Source organism: Malassezia sympodialis, genomic scaffold, assembly GCF_000349305.1.
Source record: "Malassezia sympodialis ATCC 42132 genomic scaffold, msy_sf_1, whole genome shotgun sequence".
Classification (NCBI taxonomy): Eukaryota; Fungi; Basidiomycota; class Malasseziomycetes; order Malasseziales; family Malasseziaceae; genus Malassezia; species Malassezia sympodialis.
In genome coordinates this window covers 636,280-662,156 of record NW_017387799.1, presented here as the reverse complement: position 1 = coordinate 662,156, position 25,877 = coordinate 636,280, and the positions used below count along the sequence as shown (strand labels likewise).

Here is a 25,877-nt window from a genome sequence, read left to right as displayed (position 1 = left end):
GTGAGAATTTTCAGCCGGCACGCACAGAGACAGACGAGCGGGGCCAGCCAGTAGGGCATGCGCATGGTGCGGGTGACGAGGACGAGTACTCGACGCCCCCTGGCAAGCAGGCCGTACGATGGGACAAACGCCTAGTCATCAGTCCTCCACGGCAGTCCTCGGCGGCGCATGACGCGACCTTACCTCTACGCAGCTGCCTTGTGGCCAAGCCCGTGGCCCTGGATGCCTTTGGGAATGTGGCCAGCAAGCCGATGCGGGATGGGCCGCGGCGCCGCGTGCTCATCAAGCGGCGCATCTATGACGACGAGGAGGATATGGCATGATAGAGATCTGTACAGTAGGATTCCTTACTCTAACACTGTCTGTTCCTCTGATATCTAGGCACCGTCCGCCTCGGCCATCATCGCAAGCGCGTCGACGATGTCCCATGGTTCACCAACATGCCAACCTGCGCGTGTGCGCTTATTGCTCGAACCAACAGTTGTGGTGAAGACTTGGTCGGGTCGGATATGGATTTTGCGCGCAGGTGCTTCACGCTCGGTGGAGCGGCGCAGCGGGGCCGGGGGGCGCAGAATTACATGGCTCGTTCGCTCGGACGATGCGTCGGCTTGCTGGTCATCCACCTCGAACGGTAGCTGCGACAAGAAGCGAAACATGTCCTCGTCCGTCTTGTCGTCGCCCGCACAGTACACATACTCCGTGTCAGGATTGCCAAACAGAATCCTGTGAACGATTTCGCCCTTGTTGATGGCCAATGGACGTACTTCCACGTTCTTTTTGCCAACCACCACTTCCACCTGCAGGTCATTTTGCGACAGAATATTGTCCAGAAGTGATTGACACTCCTTCGCCTGAAACGAACCAAAATCGGGATCCGCATTGCGATAATGCCATACGATACTGCTTTTTTTCTCTTCGATGTTGCTGCCGATGGTGCGATCCGTAAAGTAGCGGAATACGTTCAGTACATCGCCCTTCCACGACATGTCCAGTTCCGCCGACAAGTTCTGCCACGTGCTATCAGCACCATGCTCCTTAAAGTAGCTGCCATGTTCTGCCGATAGGCCCAGTGCCGGCAGATTGCCGAAGTGCTTCGTCAGGAAAGCTTCGTCTCGGCCAGAGATGATATACACGGCATTGCTGGGATTTTCACTGAGGGTACGAAGAGCATCGAGCAGGCGCCTTGAGGGCACAGCAGCCGCAGGATCTTTGACAATCGGTGTCAATGTTCCATCGTAGTCTAGGAGGATCAAGCGCTTCTTCGCAGGCGCATAGTGCTTTAGCATGAGGCTGGTATCAAAAGGCAATGTGGAATGTGCCGAGTACCGGTGGCGTAGCCGGAGCAGCATCTGGTGAACCAGAGAGAGAGCCCACATGTGCGACGTCTGCGACATGACCTGGTCATAGCACTGCTGATGGCGCTCTGCACGCTCGTTCTCACTGATGGCCAGAGCATGGTGGATTGCAGCTGCCACACCAACAATATCCCAAGGATTGATCTGGATCGCCGCTGGCAGGTGCCCAGCTGTACCTGTAAATTCACTGAGAATCAATGGGCTCCGTTGGTACTCGTGCTGGCATACGACATACTCCATCGACATGGTATTCATACCATCACGCACTGAAGTGACAAGCGCCAGATCTGCAACTGACAAGAGCGCATAGTACTCACTGCGGTCAATCACTTGATGGTAATGCTGCACAGGAGTGAAGCTCAATGATCCAAAGTCACCGTTGATTTGACTGACGAGCTCTGATACCTGGCGCTCGAGCTTTGTCGAATTTGTCATCGTAGGGATGGTGATCTGAATCAACACGACTTTCTCTCGCCATTCTGGATAATGGAAGAGCAGGTCATAAAAGGCCTGCAGCTTTTGAATCACGCCATGAACCACATCCAGTTTGTCGCATCCGACAAGGATGCACTGTTCGGCATATAAGTCACGCAACTGCTGCATGCGTGGCTGGACCTGTGGAGACGTTGCCTCGTAGCGCACCCGTTCCACGTCAACGCCAATCGTATTGTGCGAGACCTGAGTCACGCGCCCGTTGGGCGACTCGACAGAACTGCCTTGCACTTCCAGACCGCCAACGCGCACGCAGCAAGAAACAAAGTGGCGAGCATACGAGCGGTTTTGGAAGCATGTGAGATCGGCCCCTAGCATACCCTCCATGATCTCATTGCGCTGCGGCAAGCATCGAAAAATTTCACTGCTTGGAAAAGCCGAATGTACAAACAGGCCAATGTGGGCATCAGGGATGGCGCGGCGCACGAGATGAGGGACGAGAAGTAAGTGATAGTCATGTACCCATACAATGTCGCCTTGCTGATACTCAGACACCACGCGTTTCGCAAACTCTTGGTTAACTTTCACATACGCCTGCCAGCTATACTGATCCCAGGAGCTGCGGTCCTCGTCGTCACGCCACATCATGTAATGGAACAGCGGCCACAAAGTGGTTTTGCAGTAGGCATTGTAGTGGGCAAAGGCCGAGTGCTGATCAAGCCAGACAGGCACAGACTTGATGCCGTACTTGGGCATTGGCTCCTCTCGCTGCATAGAGACAGGCCTCACGGAGAGCTCGCCCTCATGCCTGGCCCACTCAGATCGATCTTCGAGCGAGGCGAGCACAGCTTCAATAGCTTCACGCTCTTGCGGTGTTGTTTCACCCGCGTGGGAGCGCATATCTCGCTCGGAATTGACGGCAAACTTTAAGTGAGTTGGCGCACCAATGTAGGTCTGCTGATAACGGTCGCAAAGACTGTGGATGCCTCCGTTCAGCGCCGAATGGCCGCGATGCATGCTCAAGATCCACGGAGGGCGGTCATCGACATCACCTTCTGACCTTGGGGATAATGGGCTTGCCTGCTCGCTAAGGCCCGTGGCATGCTCGATCCATTCAGGCATGCCATCGGGTACGCTTCCCGCGCTGGATGTGAAGGAGCCTACCGGAGAGAATCGATCCCTCTCCGAGTATTCTTTGTCGTCACTTGGTAGATCGTCATAAAGCCATGCACGCCTACCGGCGCGCTGCTTCGAGCGCTCTTGGTTTTCATAAAGAAACCTCTCCAAATCCACATTATCAAGGACGGCACTGGTCATGCCCATGGACAGGCGGGGCCGATCGGACACAAAGCTGCTGGAACGCGGCTTGCGAGTCTCGCTAATCTGCTCCTCATGAAGTAGCTTTTGCTTTAACTCTTCTTCCTCTTCACGCTCGCGCGCTTCGCGCTGCGCACGCCGCGCCCGAGCTTGAATGGCAAGCTGGGCGACTTTATCTGCCGCAGCTAATGCCTCGACCTTATGCTCCATATACTTACATTCTGAGAGTGGTTGGATCGTAAAAGGGAGAGTGTAGGCAACTTGTATAATGCGGCCACTAAGCTTCTGGTCAGGTCGTGCAATGGCGAGCTCATGCTGCAAGTGCTCAACACGATCCACGAGATCACCCAGTGTCGCAAAGGGGACATCGTCTCCTGGCGAAAGAATTGGGTCCACCGGGTGGATATGGTTTTTTTCGTGCCCTGCGGCCACCTCTGTTCGGCTAGGTGCCTTCACGGGTTGCATACCGCGAGCATAAGCTGATCCACAGGGACGTATCGCTGTCGGCAACAGCCCGGCCGTGCTCGACTACATGATGACTAATTAATATCCGTGGGGAATATGGGCGCAAACACAGGGAGCGGATGGGCCTCCGTGTTGAAAACCCAGTGTCGGAGTGAGATTTTGTTGCGCGGGGCGAAGAGCAAATAAAGATACTTGAGTGTTTCAGAAAGCCAGAATCTAGGGTGAGTTGTCTTCGCACGTACGTTTCCATCCGGTCGATGAGCTGGTGGTCCAGAGAGTCCACATCGTCGATGCCAGCATAGCCTCCGTATCCCTTGTCCACTTGGCACCAGCGCTGGAAAGCCTGGAATATACTCCATCCCCACTCTCGGTATAAGGGGTCACCCGTCAGTTGGAATGCAATATAGAGCGATTCGACCGTTTCAGGCCTCAAAATGTTGCGCGAATCAATCGGTGGTGCCATGCTTGGATCCCGAGTGCGATTTACACTGAGTAAGTTGGGACGACATACCGTTTCACCATCCAAGGCCTTGTGCCAGGCTTCATCTCGTTGGGCGGTTGGAAAAATACAATTTCCGCACCTAGTCCCGTAGCAGACTCGGTGTAAGTGTTTACACAAGACCGCACCAGCTCGTGCCCCACTCGCCAATCTTCTTGCATGGCGGCAGTAGCCAGAGAGTCATTGAAGGGTGGATGGAGTGTGCCATCAGCATGCACAGATGCTCCCAGCATCATGGCACCTCCCAAAAAGCAGACCAAGTGGTCTTGCTTCGTGCGACGAGCCCATGCAATTTGTTGCTGCACTCGGCGGGGGAACAGCTCCATTGTGTACAGAAGCGGTGGATCGATGCCTGTGAATTCGCCAAGCAGCGTAGACTTGATTCCATCAAACGCATGTTCATACATGTCATGGTACACTGTTTCTGTGTAATTGGTCTGCAGGTACTGCTTGACAAGATACTCATAGTATGAATCGCCCCGCGACCCTAGGCGGACTTCACCTAGGAGCGGTGCACCAGATTGCGGATCAAGGAAGATAGGAAGCAGGCCCTGCCGGGGAGGGCGGGTGGCTTCGCGCACAAAGAACATGGGGTTTTCCGCCATGTACCAGTAACGTTGGTTTTTCGTCAGATGCGCTAAGTATTTGAATTCCAGCTGGATTGTGGTGGCCTCGGCCAAACTGCTGCTGTTGAAGTTGTCTTTGTCATAGAACGACTCACCTGTGGCCAAATTTATTTCACGTTTCGGTATGCCTGTGGGCGTCTCGAAGGCAGGCAAGAGCCGCCAGGCAAGTTGTTCGGCCTTGTCTTGGAACATTTGCGCATCTTCCAACGAGGCCGGCAGTGAGTCAGGGGGTGGGTTCCGCATAAGTGCCGAAGCTGATAATAGACCGCCCATGACTCGGATCGTCGTTTCAAATACATTCAAGCGCCCATCAAGGTCCCAATGCAGCACATCGCGGATCCAGTCTCTAGCCTCTTCGTATTCGCGTTGCAGACCCTGGAGAATGAGCATATCCAAAGCGTCGACGATGGTAAAGCCCAAAGGACTATCAGAACTTCCAAGCAGATTTGATCCAACTTTTGAGAGGGGGTGGTATTCGTCAAAGCCCCAGCCATGCCGCCGGTAGGCGTTCCATGATTGAAGGAACGCCGTGCTGACAGCCTCCATTTTTTCTACGTCAGCTTCGTGAACAGGTGACAGAGGAAGTTCACGACGAGCTGGGAGAAAGAAAGGAGCAGAGGGAACACGTTCGACATTGGACGCATTCGGCATGCGGGTGCGAGGTGTTCGCCGCGAGGCCCACATGTAGGTCGCCAGTGCCGCGAGCAATGTGATAGCGGCAAAAAGAGCTGCCGTGATGAATTTTTTGATGGATATACTAGGCCTACGCTTGCTTGTCGCAATTTTCTTGCTGTTCATGGCCTCACCCTGCCCCTTGGACAAGGGCTTGGCGTGGGACCTATGCTTCACACCCATATGGCAGAATCGAGCAGGGCTCAAACCTCCACTTACAAGCAACCCATCACGCGCATACCCTCCACGGTCGTAGTGCCTGTGACCCTATATGCTCTCCGTAAGTTGAGTGATGTTTTCTAACCGTGCAGGGGGTCTTTTTATTTAATTTAAATGGAAGCGTGCTTGTCTCCCGGTTATTTCGCAACGACCTGAAGTACGTTAGGTCTATTCTGACCAACAAGAACGGGAGTAACCGACTTGATTCGAGCTCATGTAATCCAGAACCCTGAGGCTACCGCTCCTGTTCTATCGCTAGGAAGCATAACTTGCATCTGGGTACGCTGCTCAGACTTGTATGTGGTGGCAGTGACGACGGAGAATGCGCATGCTATACTAGTGTTCGAATATCTTCACAAGTTTGTGGCCCTGAGCAGTTCCTACATCGGCGCGCGACTCCATGAGGATGCCGTTAAAAAAAACTTTATGCTTATATACGAGTTGCTGGATGAGTCGATGGACTTTGGGTTTCCTCAAACCAGTGAACTCTCTGACTTGAAGATGTTGATCACCAGCGAAAGCGTCCGTGCCGGAGAAGCATGTAAAGCGGAGATGGGGCCTCCGTTACAATTGTTCAACCCCACCCCTATTCAACGATCTTGGAGACGCAGTGACATAAAGTATCGCAAAAACAAATGCTTTGTGGATGTTGTCGAGACATTACACCTCCTCGTGAGTCCCCAGGGTCAGGTTTTGCGGGCCGATGTCGAGGGCAAAGTACTTATGCGCGCACTTCTGTCCGGTATCCCCGAGTGTAGTATGGGTATCAATGCGGACTTATCAAGATTTCTGGATACCCAGGGGCCGTTACCCACAGGCAAGCTACAGCTGGCCGACTGCATTCTGCATCCATGCGTGACGTTGGGCCGATTTGGCGGAGACGCATGTCTACGGTTTACCCCGCCGGATGGTGAATTTGAGCTTATGCGGTATCGGGTTCTCCGGAATATTCGGTTACCAGTACGCCTGAATATCGTGGTGGATGAGGCTGCACGACAGCATATACGCTACAAGGTGCAAATTCGCACAAGCCTCGACTCGCAACTTCAAGCATCCGATGTGGTGGCACGAATACCTGTTCCGCCCCGTAGCACATTGACTTTGTGCAGCACAGTTTGTGGCAAAGTGAAGCATGATGGGATCGACGACTGGCTCGTTTGGCGAATCCCCAAAATCCATGCAGGGAATGAATGCACGCTCAGTGTAGAGCTCAAAGTCGGTGAAGCAGGTTCAGCACGATGGGAGCGCCCACCCGTGCAACTGGACTTTGATGTATCCATGTTCACTCCGTCGGGACTGTTAGTCGAGTACCTGCAAGTGACAGAGCGAAGCAACTACCGACCTGTGAAATGGGTACGGTACCATACACAAGCCTCGCATTCCTATCATGTACGGTTTTAGCGCCCTTCTCCAGCAAGCCGCCATCGAGCAAACTCGGCCTCGCCAAAGCGCAGGAGGGAAGTGGTGCCTTGGTCGACAATAGCGACGACGACGCTGCGCCGTCCAGCCTTGAGGGGTATGTACACATTGGTAGGTCGTGAAAGTGTGGGAGTGCGACTCTTCGCAGCATGCCCATGCGTGTACAAGCGCTGCAACATGGTGACAAGAACCTGGAGCAGCCACTCGAGTCGTTGCCACGCAGACCCAAAGTGGGTCGACCTCCTCGACTTTACTGGCTTGGCGCGAACTTTGCGTTGTTTGCCGTATGCCCGACTATTTTGCTCCCGGATCTCGGAGAGCTCTGCCTCATCCACATCGCCAGAGGCACTGAGTGGCACATGGGAAAAGAGCGTCTCGAAGTCACCGACATGCAACATTGGGTGTTTGTCGGTTTCCAGCACACAAATGCGAAATTCGGGTGGCGGGGGCTGAGTACGCTTAAACTTTGTTGCTGGTCGCCATGCATAAAAGAACGGAGCCAGGTGCTCTTGCTGCGACGACGGGGTAATGTTGCATCCAGTTGACACAATTTGGAGCTTTTGGAAGATAGAATCTGCGAAGTGAGTGGTGAATATAGCGTACCATAGGGATCGAGGGGACGAATGCCCAGTAGACCTCGTGGCTTGCTTCGAATGTGGCGCGCAACGAGCCGAAAGAGATACAGGATCGAGGTGATCCATCGAGTCAGCCGAGATATAATCCACAAAAGCATGGTACGCAACAAGCGGCGGCGTGGGGCAGGTCCGGTGCGAATGCCTGGCGTCCGGATTTTGTCCACTAGAACGGCACGCTGTACGATATAGCCAAGTCGCTTCAGGTAAGCATAGATTTGATATCGGGACAAAGTGCAAGAGTCGCAGCCTAGAATCTGAGCGTACGCCTGTGCCACAGAAATGGGCATGCACGATGAGAAGTCGCTGGATTCTGGCAGCTGACCCGGGGTGCGTGTCCAGCGGCAATCGAGTGCGCCGCGCTCAATGAGATACACGGTTTCTTCCGGCAGCAGTTCAAGATTTGTAACAAATGTGTCCCCATTCGAGCGTCTCTCTGAAACTCCAACATTGACACAGGACTGGCCCCTCTGTGTATGTACAATGGCCCTCTGGAATAAGGGGTCCCAAGTGGCCGTCGACAGTGACTTGCTTCACGTTAGCCGACAAACAGAACGTACCTGGAGTGTGCACGGGGAAGTGACACTGTCGAAAAAAGAGCTTCGCGGCTTTGATCGAGAACCTTGGCCTGCCCGCCGAAACCTGTCGGTTCAAAGTCTTTCTCCCCGCGTTTAGGAATTGAGGGTGCAGGCGCATCAGCCGGTAGGCCCGCACTCAAGTGACGTTTCGATAGTGCAGAAAGAACACTGTAATCAGGCATATCTTCTTCATCATCCGAATCGCCTACAGGTCGTTTGGTCTGTGCTACTTTGTCATCCTCTTCCATGGCGACGCTATTGAAGGCGTGGCTGCCGGCGCAAGAGAAATAGGTATGACTAAGCCTAGCGGCAGACAAAGTGGAGATAGAGCTCGGACCTTCCGCACCCTTTCCACGGGACCATGGTACTTGCTTCAGGGCCTTGGGATCTCCGCAGTGGAGATGACAATGTGACAATGCCTGAGATGCCTGGACCAAGAGGCAAAACTTTCGCTGGACCCTGGCTGCAACAGCAGATTGTGCTTTCGTTTTCTATTGGGCTTATGTCCATGCTCGTGTTCGGTTTGTGGAAACGCCACTACCCGGCCATGTATTTAGCACGGCACCATGCTCAAGGATCAGCGCTACCCTATCACAAGATAAGAAATGGTATATTTAGCTGGATCATGCCTACTCTTCTTTATTCAGATCACAGCGTCCTGCACACGGTGGGCCTGGATGGTGCGATCGCCCTTTTGTTTCTGAAGATGGGTTTCGTATACTTAACATTGTCAACGCTATGGGCCGTATTCGTGTTAATGCCTATAAACTACTATTCCAATGGCTGGATCGATGGGGTCAAGCCTGGCGAAACACCCGGCGATGACATTAATTTCATGACCCTGGCCAAGAAAAAGCAGCCACAGGACCCACTACCCCTCATTCCCTTGCCTACTGTTGTAACTCGGGATACATTGTACGAAAACACGCAACTTTTGAGTACATTTTTGTACTCACTGCTGGCCATGTGGATTCTCAGACGCACATATCATGTGTTTATCAGATACCGTCAGGGCCACGCATGTCTGCAGAGAGGCACTGAAGCCGCACGAACAGTGGAAGTGCGGATGCTTCCAGATCATCTACGCACGGTAGAGTCGCTGGAAAGCTACTTCAGTGATATCCACCTGGATGTTGAACATGTGAGTATTTTAAAAGATACACAACTTCTCGACAAACTGCTGATTCGGCGAGCGAAGAAACTGGAGCAATTAGAGCGCGCTTGGTTTAGGTGGATTGGAGATGATGCTGTGGGTAACTATGATCCGGATGCGATTCGCGAACAGACACTCGCTACCTTGGAGGCGCCTCGCCCAGGAGAGCCTCCTGTTGTGGGAGCAGCGATATCCACCGATCGACCAAGGCCAATGATGCTGACTACCACTTGGAAATGGCTTGGCCAACGTGTGGACCTCATCGATCAGCTCTCATATGAGTTCGCTTCGCTAGATGCGGCGGTCCTAGAGCTTCGTAAAGCCCGATTCAAAGATGGACATACAGCGTTTGTGACTTTTAGCAACGCTTGGTGCTCAGTATGTATCGCTACACTAACATGATAGCAAATCGCAAGCCAAGTAGTGCATTATCCCGTGCCAGGGTCAATGCTTACGGAGCCTGCTATGGAGCCCAGAGACATAATTTGGATGAATGAAGAAACTAAAGCATGGGAACGCCGGGCACGTCAATGCATTATGACTATCCTTATCGGTGTCCTTCTTACACTCACGCTCTCGATTGATGTGGTGCTTGCAACACTTGTGAATGTGAATGAGATTCGTGAGTACCTCCCCTGGTTAGGGGACATTTTGAATGAACATGCCTGGCTACGTACATTTGTCCAGAACTCGCTTCCCACCTTGCTTTTAATTTTGATCAACGCTCTAGTTCCTGTTGCGATGCGTTATTCTACTTACTTCCAACGGATTCGCTCGCACTCTCGCGTTGACCACAGTGTGCTCAACAAGTATTACCTCTACCTCTTATTCTCAGTGGTCTTCGTTTTCCTCTTTACGAGCGCGCGTGATATGCTTAAAGAACTTTCGCAAAGTCCGATGCATATGATCGACAAACTGGCTCAGTCCTTGCCCGTCGCACGGAACTTTTCTCTCTCATACGTGGTATTCCAGGGGCTAGCGACACAGCCATTCCAGCTGGTCCTTCTTCCAACCATTTTGAGTCAACAGCTGTACCGCGTCTGGTGCCCCAGAACACCGCGTCGTCGCATGCAAATGTACCAACCACCAATACTTAATATGAGCACTTTGTATCCGCAAGCTTTGCTGGTATTTACTCTCTGTGTGTTGTACAGCATTGTTTCCCCTCTAATTACAGTGTTTGGAGCTATTTGTATGTACGAATGCTACTGACGCAGACTTTGGTTTTGCCTATTTGGTGCTAAAGTATCAGCTGCTGAATGGTGTGTGGGTCCTGTACTAATTAGCAGTCTTTGAAAAGCCCTATGACTCGCATGGACACGCCTGGCCCCTTGCGATTCGACGCTGTATTTGGGCCCTGGTGTTGTTCCAAGTGTTCCAGCTTTCCCTTTTTTCAGTGCGAAAACAAGTGATCAACAGTTTGCTTATCGTTCCATTAATTTTCTACACCATCTGGTTTGCAAATAACCTGCAAGAGCTCTTTCTTCCGCTTACATCCTATGTGAACTTGTACGATATCTTCACGATGGACAGTGAGAGTCAAATGCGTGTGAACGAAGACAACCTGTCCACCCAAGGTGCCGATGACCCAGAATCAAATGATATGCTCCAGACACCATTCGAGCCGCCCTTGTCATGGAATCATCCAGGCCTTCTTAAAGCCCCCCATCATACGTATGGACAGCCGGCTTTGAAAGGGCGGCTTCCTTCACTTTGGCTCCCAGAAAAACATTTGTGATTCATGACAAATTAATACACCATGTATAGACTTAGGCTAGTTTTATCCTAGACGCACAGCATTGGCACCGCTTGCAAATTTGGACCGCTTTGGTGGCCGTGAACCCTCTTGGCCCTTGTCCCAGCCAGGTAGAGCCTTTTCTTGGGTAAAGGTTTCTGAAACCTTGCGCTTATGCTCCTCAGCAGCGGGTTTGACGTATTTCTCGTGAAGCTTACGTCTCTGCTTATCCAAGCTCTCGTTCTTGGCTTTGATTTTCTCTTTGCGATGCTGACTTTTGCCGCCCCCACCAGCAGTAAGTTCCACGTTGATCTGGCGACCATGGAACATAGTGTGATGGAACCGAAGTGCTTTTTGCAATGATGCTTTGTTCGTAAACTCGACAAAGGCGCAGCCTTTCGAGACAGGAGCTGAAGGATCTTTAGCTTTTCCCTTTGCAATAGATTTTTTCTTAGAATTTGAAAGACCAGTCAATGCATTAGGATCAGCCTTTTTCGTAAGGAGTCGCACCATAGGAACTTCACCACATGTTTCACCGAGGTGCTTGGCGAGCATGTCTGCTGTTACATCAAAGGACATGTTGCCGACAAAAACAATATACTTCATGCCATTTTCTTTGAACGGTGGTTTTGATACTAATTCCTCGCGTGTAGTCCCATCTTCTTCAAACACAGTTCTTAGATTTCCATTTTTAGGCTTTTCTGATGATGCTTTCTCCTTGTCTTTTTGTGTCTGCGAAACAGAATCGGCGGTATGAGTAGAAACATTGGCATCAGTATCAGTTGCAACAGTTGAAGTCTTCTCAGCCCCTGCTTCCCCAGGATCTTCATCGTCTGTGGTTGTTATAGTTTCTAGATCATCAGATTTCCGTTTGGATTTGAATTTTGCAGCCTTCTTTTGCTTTTTGGTGAGGGCAGTGGAACCACTGGTCATGGCACGGACGTTCGAAAAAAAATTGTGGAGTATGTACTATATGATGAGAGAAAACCAACGACCTGGTCAGGGCCTACCAGACTTTACAAGACTCAATTATGCTAATTATTTTGTCCAAGCGTTGGCGTTCTTGTGTCGTATCCAAATCCTCTTCGACTGTTGACAAAGGTTCGAGAGCAAGTGCAATAACAAGTGGCTTTGGTACATGTTCTGCCACAGATGGTCTATATCCATCAGACAGATGAGAACATTGCGTGACATAGATGGCAATTTGAGCTGCATAAAATGAGTACAAATCCTGCATTGCATATGGAGGAGCACCAAGCAATGGACACAACGAGACGTTGGGAAGTGGGGGTATTGAATGATCAGCATCTCTGAGAGACTGAAGGCTCATTTGCACTTGTGCCTGTACCTAAATTGTGAGAATTTATATACATACGACGTAGCCAAGTTTCTCGCGTTGGGACACACTCACAAATATTCTGTCCGAGTACAACTGGCATAGCACAGTTACATTGTTTCCCGAGTCCAAAAGAGTTGTTGCGGATTTTGTAGGAATTAATTGAGTTCCTATAAGCTCCTGAAGATGTACATGGCTTGAGTCGAGTCGTAACATCAGTTATCTGGTATTTACGGAGAGGGTGGAGTCAACAATGGGGTCCAAATCAGTAGCGTGTTAACGGCGGCTATGTAGATTAAACGAATATAGTAGTCTCTATACAAGGGAATTCGTGGGATTATGGTAGGATGGCCGAGTGGTCTAAGGCGGTTGATTCAAGTATGTGTTGAATATTTCAGCGGTTTCGCTGGTACCCAACTTATCCTGGGTTCGAATCCCAGTTCTACCATTTATTTTTCATTAAACTTTTTGACGCGCTCGAGCTCGTCATTATGCCACGTGCTGTGCTTATGTTGAGGGCATGAACCCACACTTCCATTCATTTGGCCACGATGTCCGAAGAGCGACATATCGTTATTGTTGGAGGTGGTATTATTGGATGCAGTATCGCCTACTTTTTGAGTCAGCGCTCAGATTGTCCTAAGGTGACTGTTTTGGAATCAAGCAAAGATGTCGCCCCGGGTGCCTCTGGCAAAGCTGGTGGTTTTTTGGCACTGGACTGGCACGGAACATCCACTGCTAGTCTGGCGGCATTGAGTTTTGATCTGCATCGAGAGTTGGCCGAAAAAGAAAATGGTGCTGAACTTTGGGGTTACCGCACGGTCGACACTCATCAACTAAGCTTGGATACTTCTCGCAAGTCTCGCACCCGTCCCAAGCTTGACTGGCTCAACCAGAACGTATTCTTAACTATGAGCTTGATTGGTGGTGGTGGAACGACAGCGCAAGTGACACCTGGCAAACTCACTCGTTTCCTAGTGAAAAAAGCGCAGGATGCCGGGGTTTCTCTTCGTGTGCAAACCAAAGCCCAGGGCCTCTCCTTCGGGGACGATGGCAAGGTAAACGGTGTACAGATTCGTGCCGATGGTAGGGAGGAACTCTTGCCTGCAACAGATGTCGTTTTGGCTACGGGTCCATGGACAGGCAAGCTACTCCAGTCTTGGTTCACGCCTGACACCATGCCATCTTATCTGCGCTCAGCTGCCATGATTGAGGGCAGTCGTGCACACAGCATTGTAATCCAGGCTGCAAAGCGTCACCAACTGTCGGCTGACTGCTTCTTCTCTGAGATGCGTTATGGTACATCAGCGGGTGCCCCCGAATTCTATATTCGCCCGAAAGGCGAGGCTTATGCGGCAGGAGGAACTGATGATGTCCCGATTCCTGAGCTAGCAGATGACGTTTCTTATGACCCGAAACGCACGGCGGAACTGCAGCGCCAATGCGCTGCACTGAGCCCAGACTACTTGGACGTGAAACGCGGTGCCGAGCTGATTGCTGAGCAAGCTTGCTATTTGCCTATTTCACCCCGTACAGCTGCTCCCATCCTGGGCGGCTCTGTAGAACAGGGTGTATACATCGCTTCCGGTCACGCTGTTTGGGGTATTAGTAACAGTTTGGGCACGGGCAAGGTGATGGAAGAACTGCTGATGGATGGCAAGGTCACAAGTGCAGACATTCGTCATTTACACCCGTGATCTCCAAAATGTGAATAGGACTAAGGCTAGTCCCCTCCCCCTAAACAGAATAAACGTAGAAAAGATTCGTAACTACTCTTGGTAGGCCAAACGACGCGCAAATTCAATCAGTGCACGGACAGGGCGGCCGGTGAGGCCCTTGCCCTGGTAGTCATTCAGAGTGTTCACGGCAGCCTCCATGGAGCCAGCGATATCAATATGCGCATAGCGCACCTTCGCCGGCTGGCCCTCAGCGCGGTTCTCGAGGCCGTGGACAAACTGCTTCAAAAATACAGCTGCAGTACAAGACCCAGCAGGAGGGCCGCCAGTATTCACAAGGTCCGCATTCGTCTTCGAGATTTGAGGCAGGTACATATCGGTCAGCGGCATGCGCCAACATAGGTCGTGCTCTGCCTCAGCGGCTACCTTCAATTCGTGCCAAAGGGAATCTGTATCGGTGAAGACACCTGAGTAAATGTCTCCCAACGCGACAACGCATGCACCCGTCAATGTAGCCACATCGATTACAGTGTGGGGTGCATATGTGTCCGAGATATACGAGAGAGCATCCGCAAGGATAAGGCGGCCCTCGGCATCCGTGTTGTCAACTTGCACCGTAAGTCCATTGCGAGCCTCGAAGATATCACCTGGCTTGGTCGCTCGTCCGCTCGGCATGTTTTCTGTGAGTGGCGTCACAGCTACCACATTGATAGGCAGACCCAGCTGCGCAATGGCGAGTGTACTGGCCACAACAGCCGCGGCGCCACCCATGTCGGCACGCATAAGGTCCATACCTTTTCCGGGCTTGATACTGATACCACCTGAGTCAAAGGTGATACCCTTTCCCACCAATGCCAAAGGCGCAGCGTCCGCTTCTGGAGCGCCATGGTAGTGCATTTCAACGAATTTACAAGGCTGGTCAGAGCCCTGAGCCACAGACAAGAACAAGTTCATCCGCTGTTCACGCGCCCAGTCGGCATCATGGACAATTACCTGAGTATTAGGCACATGCTTGAAAAGGTGCGAGATGCGTTCCGCGAAGAGAGAGGGGTTGAGCAGGTTGGCAGCAGTCTCCTGTAATTCACGAGAGAGGTTCTGTGCACGCGCGTAGACCTCGCCTGTATACCAGCTCAGGGGGGTGCCACTAGAAGAAAGATTATCACCATCATCACGCAGTTCCTTCTTCTCCGTGACCGTCGAGGCACCCGAAAGAGGCTGAGCCTCGATATGGCGACCGCCCTGCATTTCCAGCGGGTGACCCCAAGCAGGGGCAGAACCACGAGTCTTGAAATGATTCACGGTCCACAAACCCAGGTTAGCTCCGACCGCGGCAGCGTGAGGGCTTAGGAAGGAGTCGATCTCGACGACCCGGTGGCCTTCGTCCTGTCCGAGGTCTCGCAGAGCACGGGCGCCTTTGGCGGCCGCCAAACGAGTGCGCTCCAAATTCTCGTTACGCAAGAATATGTTGGCAGATGGCAAAGCATCAGGACCCGTCTTAGGTGCCTCCTTCTGCTCGCCTAATGCCACTGCAGCAATAGGGACTGAGTCGCTAGGAAATAGCACCCGAAGCTCACCAGTCTTGGCAGACGATGCGCGGCTACGCTGCCATTGCGCGGTGATCTGCGCAGAGACTTCTGGAAGGGCAGCGGCAATGACCGGTGCTACACCCTCACCATCAATACGAACGACTTTCCCAATCAAATTCGTCATGGACAAAGACCGAAAACGAAGCGATGCTGGAAATTCCTACTAATTTTAATGGGCTGAATTTCTTCCACTGGGTGATATATCGGATTTAAGCAAACCTACTTAGGGACCCTGATGGAGGAATGCATACAGCTTGCGGGCTGCTTCGGAGCCAATGGCCTGTTGCAGTTGTGCAAGACTCAGCTCGCAGAGTGCCTGGATATGAGGTGCCTCGCGCATCAAATACAAGGCATTTTTGGTAGTCACACCAGGCATTTCATATAGCATATCCGTAGGTGTAATGTTCATGGCAGTTTCCAACACCGAACCATTTTCCAAAGCTTCGTCAAGACCGATAGCTGCTGCCCGTATAGGGTCGGGTTCATCAAAATTTTGCTTGAGATCAGAAATAATTTCTACACTGGCATAAGGAGAAGACGACCACACTAGACGCAGGCGGGGAAAAGACAGAGTTAAAAGTACTAGTTTCGCTTGTACACTCAGCTCCTGCGGCGTTGTAAAACGACGATGGGTATCTTTGTTGTCACCCAAGGTTGCCAGCGTATATGCCCTCTCTTGGTCAAACTCAATAAGCAAAATGGGATGAACGTAGTGCGTCGACATTGCCTCACATTGGGTATATAAACGCCCAGAATTTAGGCTCTGGACAAGGTCGCCTAGAGTCTTGCGCTCGATGCACATATCCGACGATATCACATAGTCACCCACCTGCAGCGTACACGGAGTTACCACAAAACCAGCCGCATGCAACAGTGAGGGCAGACTTGAGCGAAACTCTCGCATGTCAACAACCACAGTGGGACGCTGCGACACATGCCCAGCACGCTGTCCGCCAGCAACACGCGTGCTTAGTGACCGGATCATACGGTCGTCCGCTTGCTCAACCATAGGTGCCCCTTCCGCAGTAAGCGGGATCGCCATAGTCGCTTTCTTTCGAATGATCCGCTCGAAGGCATCTTTTTCACGGCGTAATCCTGCCAAATACATTTGCTCTTCCACCGAGTCAGTGCACAGCAGGAAATATATTCGTAGGTCCTGAATGCCATAGAGAGCACGAAACAGCTCAATATGTCGGACGAAATGAGCATTTGGGTCGTATAAGATAACATGGCCAGGCATCAGCTCTTGCAATAAGCTATCGTCTTCATCAGCCTGATAACATTGAATGATGACAAGTTGACCCTGGTCCACCATGCCAAAATAGTCATTTCCATCTTCGTTCACAATAGAGTCCCAGTTGTCGGTTTTCACTGATTCTGCATCCCCTTGAGAAGATACATTGCCATTTTCCACAATTGAGACCTGTGACAATTGGTCCCATTCACTTTTAGAAACTTCCGGTACAATAGGGCGGGAAGAAGCAGAGTGGATCATACCACCGCGCATGCGGCGGCGCTTGTTCGGGGAGGTACTGGATCGAATAGCTTTCCTTTGCATTGCTTCGCTCAGAGATTCGTGTGCCAGTACCGAATGTTGGGATTCTTGGGCAATTTGTGCCTTGATCTGCTGCTGTAGTGTCGATAAGTTCGTTTTCCAAGACAAGTATTCAGACAAGAGCTGAGTCAAAACCGTTCGACCTGGTTGGTCAGGTGTGTGACCTGCCGAAGAAAGTAAACGTCGAAGTTGAGTAGCAGTTCTTTCGGAATTTACCATGATCAATATCGGGCGATGGGACGTGCAAGAGTCTCGATAATAAATATCTTGCTCAATTTCGTCAAGCACACTCAGAAGTAGCTTCCACTTGGGCGGTTCTTCTAATGTCAATGAGACAGTGCCGTCATCCTCGGATGCGCTCCAGAGGCGCGCTTTAGCCTCACCAAAAATGACGTTGGCTGCATCACTCATCAGCCACTGAGAGGGCCGCTGGCGAGATTCGTCAGAGGGACCATGAGAAATAAGAATGGCCTCTAAGTATGCATAGAAGGAAACAGTGTCGTATGAAATTAATGCATGTAGGAGATTTCGTAGGGTTGAAAGATCTCCCACTAGCTGTTTGATCCCGGGACTCAAGCGATGCCAAACTGGGTCGAGCTGACGGCGGATCGTGATATCGTACGATCCATGCATTATTCTCTCCACACTAAAGTCGTCGATATCAGATGTAAGCTTGCTCCGCTGTATCTCAGCTAGCGTAGCCTCTAGACATTCAAGAATGGCGCCCTGTATGGCTCGCATCGAAGGGGGTAGAGATTGGTGAAGTTCAATCACATCCGCATGTCGATGACCCAAATCCCGGTTTATGCTTTCGTGAAATCGTGGCCAAATGTCCACCTGGCGTAGGTGCAGCTGTCCCATGATGGTCTGCAGAGTACTAAACCCGGATGCAAAAGATTCCGCATTATTAGAGAATGCTTTGAGGAACCCATCCTTGTTTTCCTGTCGGTAAAGACGAATGATAAATGCCTCCAAAGAGGTAGGCAGTACGCGTTCAGCACGAAGCACGACCATACCTGTGAGCAGGTGTGTAGGGATCCGCCTCGAAAGCATGTCAACGACGAGGATCCGCGACGTAACGCTGACAATCCCCCCCGACATATACAACTGAGCACGCTGTTTTGCAGTCATATCATGGTGTATATCTTGTATACCTCTTCCATGCATTCCTAGCATAAAGATAGAGTGGTTCATAGCCTCAACGTCTGATTCTGATGCATTTAAAACTAGGATAAGACTACTGGGCCGTGCATATACGCGTAGCAGAGTAGACACAATCTTCCTAAGCCCTAATCCAGGAGCCAGAATGACAAGTATATCTCTTGTATCCTCATGCTCTTCGGGAATAAGACGATTCAAAATGGCCCGATGGAATGGTAAGAGCCACTGTCGGCTGGCGGGCAACGCCATGATGGCATGACCGGCGGTTTGAAGCCATGCCTCTGTGGAGGCACTGACCCAAGCTCGACCCCACAAAATTAGGTAAGCCAGCAAGGGAGGCTAAGGGGCTGAATTAGATTGGGTAGCATAAAGCAGGGGGTTGCACGACGCTGGGCTAAAGGAATAAATACAGTGTGGCGGAATCTTCACCATAATCTACCTTCTCTGATGTTCACGATTCTGCTCTTTGCTCTGTTATTACTGAATAACACTGTGTTTGGACTATCTTGTAAACCGGCTGGTCCGGCTGGAATATTGATGAGCGTGAGTTTCTCCGGAAATCACACGGAAGTATACGAAGTGTCCGACACTAAAAAAGTAAATGGACACCCGGCATTAGTGAAAGCGAAAGAGACAGAACAAGTTTTTCAATTCTATGAGTGCAATGCGCCAACATCAAAGTACAAAACTGGAGGGCAGATTCGCAGTGTTCTCAATGATTCAATGTGCATCACGCCTGGTGCGGTGTATCGATTTAATACTGGGATCCAGAATTTCACCAAATACCCGGAGCATGCCGATGACCGTATCTCTCTGCAACCGTGCGCTCAGGTGCACAGTTTGACTATGCGGCTCCAGTGGTTTATGGGAACGGAAACAGAGAACAGTTGTGCTTGGCAGATTTCCCAGCAGGGCTGGAAGACAGATCTAGCAAGTGACGAAGTTGTCCTTTCAGAAAACGGGGTGGCTCTCGATGTCCGAGAGCGGTCTAAGAAAAAGTCCTTGATCTACATTGCAACTAAACAAGGTCATTCACATTGCCGTCCTCATGAATAGGCAGCTTCGTAAATATTGACGAATAAAAATATCCACTTGATCCAAATTAAAAATTTGTTTTTGCATTCACCATACCGAATTTAGAAATTAATGTCCCATGTTAATGTTGTTACCATTTCCTGAACCGCTAATGCAAATACCGAGGGCACCCAAGTCATTGTCACCACATGACTGACTGCCAGGCGCCGGCAAAGGAGTGACAGTGACAGGAGCACCTGTCGAGGTCTTTGCAGGGCTGCTCGAGGTGCTTGGAGTTGACGTGCTCGAAGGGGTCNCGAGGGAGTAGTCGAGGTCTTCTTAGCGGGGGTCGACGTGCTCGAGGGAGTAGTCGAGGTCTTCTTAGCGGGAGTCGACGTGCTCGAGGGAGTAGTCGAGGACTTCTTAGCGGGGGTCGACGTGCTCGAGGGAGTCGAAGTGCTCGAGGGAGTAGTCGAGGACTTCTTAGCGGGGGTCGACGTGCTCGAGGGAGTTGAAGTACTCGAGGGGGTCGTCGAGCTAGAAGCGGCGGCTGCGCCGGAAACTAGCACAGCTAGAGCAAGAAGGTTGAAAAACTTCATCAAGGGTTTGCTGAGACACGGTCTCGGAAACGGCTATTTATCGGACCACCTTCCCACATAGACATGTTCCACGTTTTGATTCAAAAACGGAAACTAGCGACGACCATTATGCACGATGATCTCGGTCAAATGATATGAGCCTAATCGGGAAATATGTCGTGATACAATATGTTTTCCAAGGTCTAATGCGGGTGGGGCTATCATGATATCGGCGTGCAGGGCATGTCAGTTGCGTAAGCATTTTGCGATTGGTGTGTTGTAAAATGCAGGCTATATTTCATACTTTATTGGACAACGTGCCTTGAAACCCGCAAATATTGCAAAATGGCTCAGCTTACACGCATGTCTCTTTATTAACAAAGACGGTAAACTTTGTAGTCGGATCGCAGATGAATGGAAATGACTTTTATGCTTAAGAGTGATTTAATTAGGATTCTAGACATTATCATGCCTCATTGTCTAATCTCCAGCCCCAGTGCAGCATATTTTACTATATATATATATATATATATATATATATATGACATGTGTGCACCAATGCATAGATTGATTCCAATGAGTATGTGTACATACTAAGAAGATGACTGCAAACACGGTATAAGGCTATGGTTACAGTAAGAGAGGCAAGATAGGTAGATACAACATTACCAAAGCATTGTGAAACAATTAGAGCGTGATAGATTCTACCACTTAAAGGTTTAGGGTACCACTAGATCTCTCCACGAATGAGAAGAGATAAACAGCCTTACCTCAAATCTAATTCCAACATATATTCTTTGATGCTATTTAAGGTTCCCATTGGGAAGCAACTAATGAGCCGTAACTGTATACCGACAAGTTTTAGGAAAGATCGACGATGTTACCTAAAATTAACCGTTGTTAATGTTGTTGCCATTGCCGGAGCCGCTGATGCAAATGCCGCCACCAAAGATGTCACCATTGCCACAGTTCTGACCACCTGTCAAAGTGGCCGTCACAGTAGTAGAGGAACCGTCCTTCGAAGTGGTGACGGTAGTTGTTTTAGCGCTCGATGTGGACGAAGAAGGCGACGAGGACTTAGATGACGACGACGAAGACTTAGACGATGACGACGAAGACTTAGACGACGACGACGAAGACTTAGACGACGACGACGAAGACTTAGACGACGACGACGAAGACTTAGACGACGACGACTTGGATGACGATGATTTGGTAGAAGTAGGCACGCTAGACTTGGATGACGACGACGAAGACTTAGACGAAGACGAAGACTTAGATGATGACGACGTGGACTTCGATGACGACGACGACGAGCTCGAAGAAGGCTTCGACGGACTAGTAGAAGGGGCTGCAGAACAATCACCGTCAAAGTCCTTGCCCCAAATGAAATCAAGAGAGCGGTTTGCCGCAAACATTGGGTAATCCTGATGGGCCACATGCGCAACGTAATTCACCTCAAAGTTGCTGGGGAAACCACGAGACATTCCAGCAACACTCTGAATAAAGTTCGATCCACGGTCAAGGTGGTTGGCTCCCTGGTAATATGCTTCGCAATGGGTATTACCAGCACCATTGTCATCAAGACCCAGGGCAATTTGAGTGTCTCTGTTCAGGAAAGAATTCACGAGTTCTTGCTCATTCGCACCCTTGTTGTAGGCAATCCGCTGGGAAGTTTCGTTCAAACCATAGGGCCAAATATTCATCTGGTCTTGGCAGTTGGGCCAGTAGGTAGGGCGACCAGCGTTTAGCCAAGTCCAGGCACCAGGGTTACCAATCCACCACAAAAGCTTACTGTCTTGTTCATCATTCTTCTTGCGCAACAGTGAATAATGTTGAACAGCTTGAGCACCCAAGGAGTGACCAACAAGAACAACCTTGTCGAGGTTAGGGTATTTACTTTTGTCAAGAAGCATATCAATCATCTTGTCGATCATAGTGAAGTATGAAACTCCATTAGACAACTCAGGAGAATGTGTGACACCACCGACTTGCCAGTTCGAGTTCTTGTACACAGCCCAGTTTTTGTTGTTGTTAGCAACACTATCCTGCTGATTAAGCGTCAATGGCGAGAGAATGATTGCGTCCTTTTTTTGGTAGCAGTACTTGTGCTTGGTGTACACGTAAGTGAACGCGTTCAGAATCAGCGTTGCCCACTTCCACGCATCACGAGGCAAACCAGGGAAAACAATCACAGCGCGCTTAACATCGTTCGGGTTGTAGTTCTTGGTAATGTAATAAGGCTGAACCGCGTCACCTTTCAGCTGAAGATCATCCTTTAGTTCAAAGCCATTTGTCTCACTAGGAACCTCGGTCAGACCGCCGTTGGAGTCACGCTGCGCTCCGTCTGGCTGGATAAAGGGGAAGTTGCCGCCATCGAACCAAGACACCTGGTGGTGCGAAGAGCTGTCTCCCAACCATTGGGCACCATATTTGTGCTTCGCGAAACTTTCATAACCAGGGGTGCCAAGGTTTGGCATCTGTTTCACTTTGCTGGTTGCTCCCAATGGGTCATTTTTGGCTTGATGCTCGATTTCAACCTGGGTCTGGTTATCATATTGACGCGGTCGCAGACCATTCTTGCCGGAGAAAGCAAGCACTAGCTGCGCTGCCAGGACCAGGCCTGTGGTCAGCTGCACCGTATTGACCATTTTTGCCACGGAACCAGCAGAAACAGCAGCATTTCCTTTATAAGGGCTTGCAATTTGGCCAAAGTTTAGATTTGTTTTGCGATTGTAACATTCATCAACCCGTTAGTTTCGGTGAGGTGCCTCATCTCCATATCATTGGTTATATCCGAAATAGGAACCTAGGATGACTAATGTCCCAGTTAGTGTCATAAGTGATCTGCCCTATCTTGAACGGACGGTTCTGAATCTCGAGATAAATATCCCCGACCGCAAGCCACGTGGTAATCTGGCACCAATCCTGTAATACCTCATTGTAGCAAATAGCATACTTTTTGCATTTATATTCCATGTATCTATGGAGTCAACCGGAAGTAACTTTGCGCAATGCTGCTTATAGAGAATAAACATGGATTCGACTTCGAATAATGAGTTTTGCCTGCTATAGGTCCGTGGTCGCGGCATCAAGTGGAGACATAAACATGGCCTCAACAGTTGGTCTTTCTTTGAAACCTATGGATATCATATCAGAATGGAGCAGCAACTATTGTATATTAATGTGGCATACATTTAAAAGGCACCATAATTATTTGCTCACCTCTCCTGGGGTGGCTAAGATCTATGTTGACCATCGTCTTTGGCAATAACGACACCATAGTTTCCAGAGCCACTCCTTAGAATGATTGTCGTCAGAGTAGTAAAATCAAACCTTGGCTCGAGAAATAAAGACATCACATTCTTTGCAAATTAATTGGGAATGACTCAGCTAGGCTAAATTTCAAGTGCCATGGTATTCTCATACCTATGTACGTGAAAAATGACATCTATTGTGAAATGTGTTACAGCCATGAAGCATTTGGTGTTACCACGTATAACCCGAGTTGGATGCTGTTTCTGTTCCATTTTTTTTTGTATTTTGCGCAGCAGCGATTGCTGCAAGAAGGCCCAAGCACCCATTCATTGGCTTGAGCCTCAAAGGCCATCAAGCAAATTATTATTGAAATGACTAATAAAATGACGCCCCCCACATGACGTACCTAACATACAACTTTGACAAATTTGATTGCAACTCAAAAGTTTGACATCAAGGTGATCTTCGTAGTTCCTAGTTAACACCAATCGGAGGCAACACTAAGAGAAAAGACGACATTCAAACCTATGATCACCGTTAGTATACAGGTTCGCGGCTTCGACATCGTTGGACTATTAAATTTGATTGTCAACTCGCCAAATGTAGCTCGTGAAAGTAGCTTTGTCCATAGAATCCCAATAAATTGTATGATTGGACTTGCTCATGTTTCGGCTTCTCTAAACTGCTACCCCATCGTGAAATTCAATATCTCGAGGGTCTTCGCACTAAATTTTAAGGCATGCAGGCACGTTACACATGAGGCCACTGTCGCGTAAAATTTAGAAACATATAGGGAAAAGCCATAAATGTGCTTAAATAGGAATCAGACAATTACAACTATCAAATAATGACACGATAAGTTGGTCATTACAATTACAGATGAACGGCTTAACGAGATTGACCATTTAATTACTTAGAGATGTTGATGTTGTTGCCGTTACCCGAACCATCAATACAGATGCCAAGACCAAGGATGTCATCGTTACCACAGTCCTGGCCATTGCCGTTCGCGGTCGCGGTCACAGTCACCGCACCACTGCTAAGAGTGGCTGTGGTCTTAGTGGGGCTCGCGGTCGAGGTAGGCGTCGTGGAAGTTGACAACGTAGCCGTAGAGGTGCTCGTAGGAGTCGATGAGGACTTTTCAGAGCTCGAAGAACTGGAAGAAGCCTTCTTAGAGGAGCTCGAAGGAGCAGAAGAAGTTTCCTTTGAAGACACTGAGGTGCTCGTGGGAATGGACGAGGTCGAATGAGAGCTCTCTGAGCAAGGGGTCGACTTTTCACTGTTAGACGCCGTAACGGTCACAGTTCGAGTGTTTGTCACGGTGGTCCAAGCATTCACAACAGAGGCGGCAGCAACACAGGCAAGGATGACTTTGGTAAACTGCATAGTGGGTGGATATCGCAGAAGATGAGCAGAACTGGCGTAATTTTATGTGTTTTCAGGGCGCGCCGACCAGCATTGTATTGGCCCTTCTTCCCACATCCGAAATCAGAACGTGCATGTACTTATCTCGACTGGATAACTCACGCACGTGCGCCCCTGGAAATCCCTTTTTGCATACTGATGTCTCATTGGGGGCGCACGGAAATTTAAACTTGTTCCTATAAGCGACTTATCTCCTGGATATGGTCTTTATGTAGTTATAGCTCGAGTTCCTTATCGCGCGGCTCACTAGTTTGGTCGCCATTGACCGCAGTATCTGTTTGTTCTTCAATAAGGGTTGGAGAAGATCTGCGACCCTCCTGGGCAATTGAGACTGCCCGAGACGTAGTAGGATGCTGGGGTGGCGGCGGGAGATTGCGAACAGCTTCACGTTCTTTTTGCTCAAAGGCTTCGTCATATTCGTCTTGGAAGCCAGCACGTTCCATCAAATCTAGTTGTTCTGGCGTAGGAGGTAATTGAATATGCTCTCCTTCTAGGAGTGACTCGAGCGTCTTTTCTAAGGCAACTTCACTGGGTCCCTTGGGAAGATTTTTCATGAGAGACGTCTGCTCCAGAACACCTGCTTGCGCGATACCAAACTCAGCCTCGCGCAAAGCGCGATGTAGGGGAGCGACACAATCGGGGATTCGGACTTTGCCATCCAGAATATCTCCTGCTTTAATACCAGGCCAGTAGTAAACGCGTTCATTTTCGTCAAAGCGATCCAGGAATACTTGACCGGTCAGTTCTAGGCCTGCGTAAAACCCATGCGAGTTCACATAGGAGTAAATTGGACTAATTTTATCCTTGACGTCCACGGCCGTATTCAATGCCGTGCCCAACGGACCTGACGAGACGACACTCTCTACGCCCAGCGCAAACTTGTGTGAGCGAAAAGAGCGGAGCATCTCTTCGGAATTGATAATCAGAATCACCTGAGGTGAGACTATTTCGAACGCACATCAACGACATCCACACCAATCATGAAACCTGTTGAGTAATAGTTGGGCAAAATCGCAGAAGGGGCGGACCACGAACCATCAGGCAGGCGCCCCAGGAGCAAACCGGTGCCGTTCATGCCGCCGAACGGCGGTAGGCCGGATTTCATGCTTGAGTAGATGCATATACCCTTGGCATCGCGGATTACTTGCGGTGGTATTTTTTTCCTGCCTATTAGTAGGGAGGACAT

General features: G+C 50.0%; 12 protein-coding genes across 12 annotated transcripts; 3 read left to right on the top strand and 9 right to left on the bottom strand.

Moving 5' to 3' along the window:
• Positions 1-377: 377 nt before the first annotated feature.
• MSY001_0289 (uncharacterized protein) lies at positions 378-3,569 on the bottom strand (the record flags this gene model as incomplete). Its single annotated transcript, XM_018885097.1, has 3 exons — positions 378-2,186; positions 2,235-2,653; positions 3,026-3,569. The coding sequence occupies 3 exons, from the start codon at positions 3,567-3,569 to the stop codon at positions 378-380; spliced, it is 2,772 nt and encodes a 923-aa protein (XP_018738931.1).
• A 74-nt stretch (positions 3,570-3,643) lies between these two features.
• On the bottom strand, positions 3,644-4,032 carry MSY001_0288 (uncharacterized protein; the record flags this gene model as incomplete). Its single annotated transcript, XM_018885086.1, has 2 exons — positions 3,644-3,785; positions 3,812-4,032. The coding sequence occupies 2 exons, from the start codon at positions 4,030-4,032 to the stop codon at positions 3,644-3,646; spliced, it is 363 nt and encodes a 120-aa protein (XP_018738930.1).
• Positions 4,033-4,052: 20 nt separating this feature from the next.
• Positions 4,053-5,345, bottom strand: MSY001_0287 (uncharacterized protein; the record flags this gene model as incomplete). Its single annotated transcript, XM_018885075.1, has 2 exons — positions 4,053-4,789; positions 4,811-5,345. 2 exons carry the CDS (start codon positions 5,343-5,345, stop codon positions 4,053-4,055), a joined length of 1,272 nt encoding a protein of 423 aa, XP_018738929.1.
• Positions 5,346-6,982: 1,637 nt separating this feature from the next.
• MSY001_0286 (uncharacterized protein) lies at positions 6,983-7,926 on the bottom strand (the record flags this gene model as incomplete). The annotated part of the gene is made up of 2 exons (XM_018885064.1): positions 6,983-7,578; positions 7,608-7,926. The coding sequence occupies 2 exons, from the start codon at positions 7,924-7,926 to the stop codon at positions 6,983-6,985; spliced, it is 915 nt and encodes a 304-aa protein (XP_018738928.1).
• A 106-nt stretch (positions 7,927-8,032) lies between these two features.
• On the bottom strand, positions 8,033-8,462 carry MSY001_0285 (uncharacterized protein; the record flags this gene model as incomplete). Its single annotated transcript, XM_018885053.1, has 2 exons — positions 8,033-8,221; positions 8,259-8,462. 2 exons carry the CDS (start codon positions 8,460-8,462, stop codon positions 8,033-8,035), a joined length of 393 nt encoding a protein of 130 aa, XP_018738927.1.
• A 1,121-nt stretch (positions 8,463-9,583) lies between these two features.
• Positions 9,584-10,649, top strand: MSY001_0284 (uncharacterized protein; the record flags this gene model as incomplete). Its single annotated transcript, XM_018885042.1, has 3 exons — positions 9,584-9,745; positions 9,773-10,495; positions 10,545-10,649. 3 exons carry the CDS (start codon positions 9,584-9,586, stop codon positions 10,647-10,649), a joined length of 990 nt encoding a protein of 329 aa, XP_018738926.1.
• Positions 10,650-10,671: 22 nt separating this feature from the next.
• On the top strand, positions 10,672-11,105 carry MSY001_0283 (uncharacterized protein; the record flags this gene model as incomplete). The annotated part of the gene is made up of 2 exons (XM_018885031.1): positions 10,672-10,713; positions 10,749-11,105. 2 exons carry the CDS (start codon positions 10,672-10,674, stop codon positions 11,103-11,105), a joined length of 399 nt encoding a protein of 132 aa, XP_018738925.1.
• A 42-nt stretch (positions 11,106-11,147) lies between these two features.
• MSY001_0282 (uncharacterized protein) lies at positions 11,148-12,035 on the bottom strand (the record flags this gene model as incomplete). The annotated part of the gene is made up of 1 exon (XM_018885020.1): positions 11,148-12,035. The coding sequence occupies one exon, from the start codon at positions 12,033-12,035 to the stop codon at positions 11,148-11,150; it is 888 nt and encodes a 295-aa protein (XP_018738924.1).
• Positions 12,036-12,989: 954 nt separating this feature from the next.
• Positions 12,990-14,135, top strand: MSY001_0281 (uncharacterized protein; the record flags this gene model as incomplete). Its single annotated transcript, XM_018885009.1, has 1 exon — positions 12,990-14,135. The coding sequence occupies one exon, from the start codon at positions 12,990-12,992 to the stop codon at positions 14,133-14,135; it is 1,146 nt and encodes a 381-aa protein (XP_018738923.1).
• Positions 14,136-14,207: 72 nt separating this feature from the next.
• On the bottom strand, positions 14,208-15,824 carry MSY001_0280 (uncharacterized protein; the record flags this gene model as incomplete). The annotated part of the gene is made up of 1 exon (XM_018884998.1): positions 14,208-15,824. The coding sequence occupies one exon, from the start codon at positions 15,822-15,824 to the stop codon at positions 14,208-14,210; it is 1,617 nt and encodes a 538-aa protein (XP_018738922.1).
• Positions 15,825-15,923: 99 nt separating this feature from the next.
• MSY001_0279 (uncharacterized protein) lies at positions 15,924-18,269 on the bottom strand (the record flags this gene model as incomplete). Its single annotated transcript, XM_018884986.1, has 5 exons — positions 15,924-17,330; positions 17,438-17,457; positions 17,546-17,728; positions 17,828-17,981; positions 18,093-18,269. 5 exons carry the CDS (start codon positions 18,267-18,269, stop codon positions 15,924-15,926), a joined length of 1,941 nt encoding a protein of 646 aa, XP_018738921.1.
• Positions 18,270-24,906: 6,637 nt separating this feature from the next.
• Positions 24,907-25,877, bottom strand: MSY001_0278 (uncharacterized protein; the record flags this gene model as incomplete). The annotated part of the gene is made up of 2 exons (XM_018884975.1): positions 24,907-25,623; positions 25,650-25,877. 2 exons carry the CDS (start codon positions 25,875-25,877, stop codon positions 24,907-24,909), a joined length of 945 nt encoding a protein of 314 aa, XP_018738920.1.